General features: G+C 39.5%; 1 protein-coding gene across 1 annotated transcript in view; it reads left to right on the top strand.

Moving 5' to 3' along the window:
- LOC118330994 (diacylglycerol kinase zeta-like) overlaps positions 1–4,569 on the top strand; it is a 10,534-nt gene extending 5,965 nt beyond the window's left edge. Inside the window, exons 7-9 of the mRNA XM_035665750.1 lie at positions 1,461–1,497; positions 1,591–1,690; positions 3,536–4,569. Of these exons, the coding sequence (XP_035521643.1) occupies positions 1,461–1,497; positions 1,591–1,690; positions 3,536–3,652 (254 nt within the window). The 3' untranslated portion in view covers positions 3,653–4,569. The remainder of the gene's footprint in view (positions 1–1,460; positions 1,498–1,590; positions 1,691–3,535) is intronic.
- Positions 4,570–5,956: the final 1,387 nt, after the last annotated feature.

The raw sequence follows: 5,956 nt of genomic DNA, 5'->3' as shown, positions 1-5,956 counted from the left end.
ATAATTTCGCTGCTATACGTGTGAGCACTAGCTAACGTTAGTTTATAATGGAAGTGCTATGTCTACAAATGGCGGAGCACTTACCTTAGCGGGTGTTAGTTAATTCAATTAATTCATTCATTTTATTTGTAAAGCGCACATTCATAACGAAGTTTTCTCAGGAACTTTTTCAATAGAGCAGGTCTAGACTGAACTCTTATAAATTTAGAGCGAACGTACCCACATGGCAAGCGTTGAGAGGGGCAAGGAAAACTGCCTTTAAGGGAGACAGGAGAGGAGAGAGAGACGACAGTATGTACATCCAACCAAGAGCACCTACATTAATAGTAATGATGATGAACGATCAATGGAAAAAGACGGTGAGCGAAGCGCACGAAAGGGGACGCGGCGGACACAGCACCGAGGAACAACAATATCAACAACACTAATGAATTAATATAATCAAAATAATATCAGTTGAGTTTGATGGCAGTCTAGCGGAAATGGCGGAGGTCACCAGGATCCAATGAGAACTGTGGAGATAAAGCAAGAATCCGGGGAAAGAAGTGAAGTTAGTAACATGCATTATGGGAGATGATCGAGTGCAGACAGGAGAAGAGAGGAGAGAGGAGCTCGTGCACCATTGGGCATCCCGATAAGTCTATGGCTATAGCAGATAAGTAGGGATGGTTCAGGATCCTGTCAGTTCTAATATAAGATTTTATAAAAAGGAGTCTTAAGCTACTTTATGTGGGAGGGTGCCTGCCTACAGAACACAAACTGGAAGCTGGTTCCCAAGGAGGAGGGCTTGGTAATGAAAGGTCTGGCTCCTGTTTACTTTTTAAGAGAGCTATAGGACACAAGTAGCCGGCATTCAGAGAAGTAGTGTTTTAGAGGGGTAATAATGGTACTATGGTCTTCAAGATAAGAGGGGCGTGAACATTGAGAGCTTTTTATAGGTGAGGGGCAAGAATTTTTTAAATTCTTTCTAAATTTTAAGGGGCCAGTGCAGAGAGTAGAACGGAGAGAGTGATGATCTCTTTCTAGTTCCTGTTAGTATCGTGCTGCAATGCGTTTTTTGAATCAATTGGAGCGTCTTTAATGGCTTTATTTAGGGCAACTGATAAAAGAGTTGCAGTAATCCACTTGAAGTAACAAATTGATGGTTAGCCAAGAGCGATGTGAGACAGGGGCATGAAGTTACCCCGTTCACTCATTGGCAATAAAAGTTATTAATACATAAAAATAATGTTATATGGAACCTTTAAATGAATAGATTTATTTATAATTTCTTTTTTTGTTGGAACAAAGTTGCATCATCTGCAAACAAAAATGTTATATTTTCGATGCCTCACAAATATCATTGATATATAGTATTATAGGTTTCTCAATGTCAGTATCTAGTAATTTACATATTGTTCATATCTTAACACAAAGTCAATGTCTCCGTTTATTAATGAAAGTGTTTCTGTTACATTTAGTTCCCACACCTCACCTGGACATCACAGAGAGAGAGACGTGAGTCCTGTTTTTAATCAGATTTATTTAAAACTTAATCAAACTGTAACCTGTACTTATGGGTTTTAGTAATATTCATGTTGTGCGTTTCAGAGGCGAGACGGCGCTCCACAAAGCTGCCTCCTCTGGTCAGAGGAGTATCTGTCGCTACCTGGTGGAGGCCGGGGCGTCGCTCATGAAGACTGACCTGCAGGTAAACCTACACTCACCTGTAACTCACTCCACCTGTAGGGAGAACAGAAAACCTAACACACTTTCTCTCTGTGGTTTAACCGTCTTTGTTCATCAGTTCTCAACAGCAAATCTAATTCATAATCATCCTGATGTGAGTCCTTATTAAATTCAGCTGATGATAGCTTGTTGAAGCCTGATAGCAGCCATGGTAATTCTAGATACGGTCATTAAATACAAAATAAGAGCATCAAACATAATCTACTGCCATATGAAAAAGGGGGAGCCTTTTTATAGACACTGATTAAACAGATTCAACTGACCCTTTCTAAGTCCCGCCCCTTTTTGCTTTGTGCTCCAACAGTTGAGTCAACATATGTTATATGCTAAGCTAATCTATGTTGAAAAGACAACCACATTGTGAAGATGGTTATATTATACAAATATACATAGTCACATCTGAAGTTACCAGCACCAGCTAATTAACTAGCCAATCCACCTTCATCGTTAGCTGAGTAGTTAGTAGTTAGTAGTTAGCAAAATACTAGCTGGTTACCAAGAATATTATTATATTTATAGTCTTGTACATTTTTGAGTTTTGAGTTTTTATAATATTACACCCCCTCGACTCCATAATGTTTATTTTTTTTACTTAAAATTGGCCCTAATACGCCGTCGTATATAAATGCCCTTAAATCCTCTCTGTACTGAAAAAAGTTTTCACCAATTCATCCAATAGTTGTTCAGTTTCACACCCACAGATTCATACTGCTAGCATAGCTTAAAAAATACTTTATCGTTAAATTTAATAGAACTATTTTATTAGTTTAATGTGTCTGTAATTTCTTACTACGTTTTCTCTGTAATTTAATGCTAATAAATCCAGTAAAGACCAAACAGATCCCTCACTCTGCTGTAAACATGATGTTTTAGAGGAGTCAAACACTTCCTGCTGTACGAGGCGTCTTTGTGAGCGTTCTCAGGCGCAGTGACGGCCACCAGCCCCGAACTGTCCCCCCGCACTTTAAATGGATCTCCAGCAGTATTTGACCCACTTCTATAAAGTGATTAATGTTGTGTGTCATTGAGAAACGGAGCGCCGCGGGATCCCCGGCCTCGCTCCGACACACACAAAGGCCGCAGCTCACCGTTGCCATGGTGCAGCCAGTGGTAACAGGAAACAGCCCATAATCTGAGTTTTTCTTCTTCTTCTTCTTCTTCTTCTTCTTCTTCTCGCCAGCAAATAAAAAGAGCTCATTTGTTAGTGTGTAAAATGTTGGTGTGGAGCCGAGAGACTTTCATTTCTCACACTATCCATCCATCCATCTATCGATAGTGACCTGTGATCTTCATTGAACAAGCAGTCAGTTTCTCTTCTGTAGATGTTTAAAGTCTCCATGAAGTCAGAATCAATGTTTATCTCCTCTGTCCTTCCGTTTCTGTCCAACAGGGACAGGAAGTCCTGTTTTAGGTATTCTTAATGGTATCGAATTAAACGCTTTCTCTCTAATGACGAGCGGAGTGTTTCTGAGGGCCGATCTATTACAGAGAAAGTGTTTGATTGGACGTAGCATTAGTAAACGCCCCCGAGTGCAGCATGAGTGATCAAATGCTTTTATTGATTATCAGGAAACTCTAAAATACCATTAAGAACACCTGAAAATACCTGAAACAGGACTTCCTGTCCCTGTTGGACAGAAACTGGAGGACAGGAGACGTATAAAGACAAAGGAGATAAAAGCATTCACTTATTGATTTGATTTCATGGGGAACTGATCAGTTTAATAGTGTTTAGCATTTAGCAGCTCTGCCAGGTTTGGTATCAGATACATCATGTAGGGAAATATAAATGCTGTTTCTGTTTCAGGGTGAGACTCCCAAACAGCGCGCTGAGAAAGCCAATGACCCCGAACTGGCAGAACATCTGGACAACTGCCAACATTACCAGATGATCCAGAGAGAGGACCAGGAGACGGCAGTCTGAAATTCACCATGTTTCATTTATTTCCGCCTCTCTCCCCCGATACACCAGGTGTATACAGCAACATATCAGTTAGTGCTTCTTCTTTGCTGTAAGGGGGCAGGAGGTGGTAGGCACATAAAACTGGTCTATTATCAATGTGTTTTTCCCTTAAACTGTTTAAATTGAGCAGAGATGATGTTTGTTCTGGATAAAGTCGATTTGTAGACGCCTGAAAACGCCTCTGTCCTCTGCTGGAGTCCAAACTAAAGAAGCTCTGGACACTAAAGTGAATTCAAACTCTTCAGGCCACAAAGATCTGCTGCGAACTGCATGTTGAATGTGTCTTTTACGGACTATCATTAGCGCTCTGACCTCTGTGTTAAATGTACAGAAAGAGAAACAACAGCAGCTTTGACCCAACAGTGACCGTATTCATCCGCCTGCAGCTGATGGAACTAGACGCTTTCGCCATATGAGATAAAATGGCTGCTGTCTTCTCTCCAGCTTTAGTGACCTTCTGGATGTATTTGTTTACTCACAGAAATAAGTGTTTGGATATTTAATGTAGAGGAATTTAGCTATTTATGGTTTATTTGTAGAGATAAAACACATGTTGCCCGCAAACTGACTGCTTTGGTCCGAATTTTAGATATTTCAGTCAACATATGAAATTCTTTTTGTAATTTTTTTTGTCTGTTACAAACTGTAAAGCAAATGGCCGCCAGCAGGAAGCTTTCATTGTGATGTGTGTAAATAGCTGAGATAGTAGACTTGTTTTAAATGGCAACAGAAGCTGAAGCCAGATTCTGCCAAAGTGAAGTCTGTATTAATAATAATAATAATAATAATTATAATAAGAGTCAGAATGACATTATACTGTATGATATTGTTTGGTTTTATCATTTCTGAGTGACCTGCAATAAAGCATGTCGGTTACAGTTTTCTGTGAAGACAATGAAATTATTCCCAAGAAGAAACCATTCGATTAGCAAAAATACCAAATGAATCCTCAATGAAACTGGTTCAATTAAAGGAGTCCTCCTGGTCCACACTTCTCTTCCCAATAGTTCCTGTTTGGAACCACAATTGCAGTTTTTGAACCATTCATTTGACCTCCACTCACTATATTACCATTACATTAGCTCCACAATAATAGGTTACAGAAGACAGGGCAGATACAGGACAAAGGTCTGGGCTGTAGATACAGGTCAGAGGTCTGTACAGTCTATTTGATTAATATAACAGTAACAATAATTAGATTATTAATATTAACTGTATTTCATAAGCTTTAGTGAAGTCCAATAATTTGACACTAATTGTCTTTTGGGGGGACACTAATAAAGATTTAATTAATTCCATCCGACAATAATGACAAGTTACAAAGGCCAGGATACAGGGCAGTGCTGTAGATACAGGGTATAGGTCAGTGCTTTAGATACAGATCAGAGCTCTGTACTGTCTATTTGATTCATATAACAGTAACAATAATGATTCATATTAATTTTATTTCATACGTTTTAGTGAAGTCCAATAATTTGACTGTGTCTGTGTGTTTTACAGCCTTTATGGGAAAGTGTGCATCACGTGAATGAATTACACACTTTATCAAATCGGCTTCAAACCCCGGCGTTCTTCCTGGGGGATTTGGAGGCGACAGCTAATGTAGCAGCCTTCTGGTGTCTACTTAATATCTGGGCCAAAACTTCCTGTTCCGTGCGGCGGTCAGATATCTAAATGCAAAATATCCGAATTTTAGAATAGCAATATCCTCGTCAGATGATAGCTGATGAGTTCCTGAGATTTCTCCCAGTCTGTCTGATATTTATCAGTTCTGAGTTTAGAGTTAAAAAAAATCTGAATTCTGAATTTATTTAAATGTTGAAGTCAGAACACAAATAAATGCTTTTTGATAAACTGCAAGAAATAAACTTTATGTTCAGTAAATTACAAACAGTAACAATGAGTGGATGTGGTCTCAGAGGGTTTCTCAGAGTCCTGAGGGGAGGAGACCTGAAGGAGGACAGGAGGAGGTCTCCCTCCCTCCCGCTCTCTGTTCCCAGCTGCTGGCTTTAACAATGGCTGCCACGCATGACTGAGCCATCAGAGTGCTGGGAGACCTTTTCTCTTCTCTACTGGTTGTTTGCCACCAAGAGCAAAACTGACGCAGAACTCAGAGATTTTATATCGAGTACAACAAAGTGCTCATTTTACCTCAACAGGAAGCACAGAACAGCTTCCTCCTGAAAAGATCTTTCAAATCTATAATCAGTAACATTCCCTCATTAAACAGAAAACTCTATATGGAGCTGATTCAATCAATAATCT

Source organism: Morone saxatilis, unplaced genomic scaffold (assembly GCF_004916995.1).
Source record: "Morone saxatilis isolate NCDOM2014 unplaced genomic scaffold, NCSU_SB_2.0 Contig2, whole genome shotgun sequence".
Lineage (NCBI taxonomy): Eukaryota > Metazoa > Chordata > Actinopteri > Moronidae > Morone > Morone saxatilis.
The sequence above is the reverse complement of the archived record's forward strand: the minus strand, read 5'-3'. Positions and strand labels throughout refer to the sequence as shown.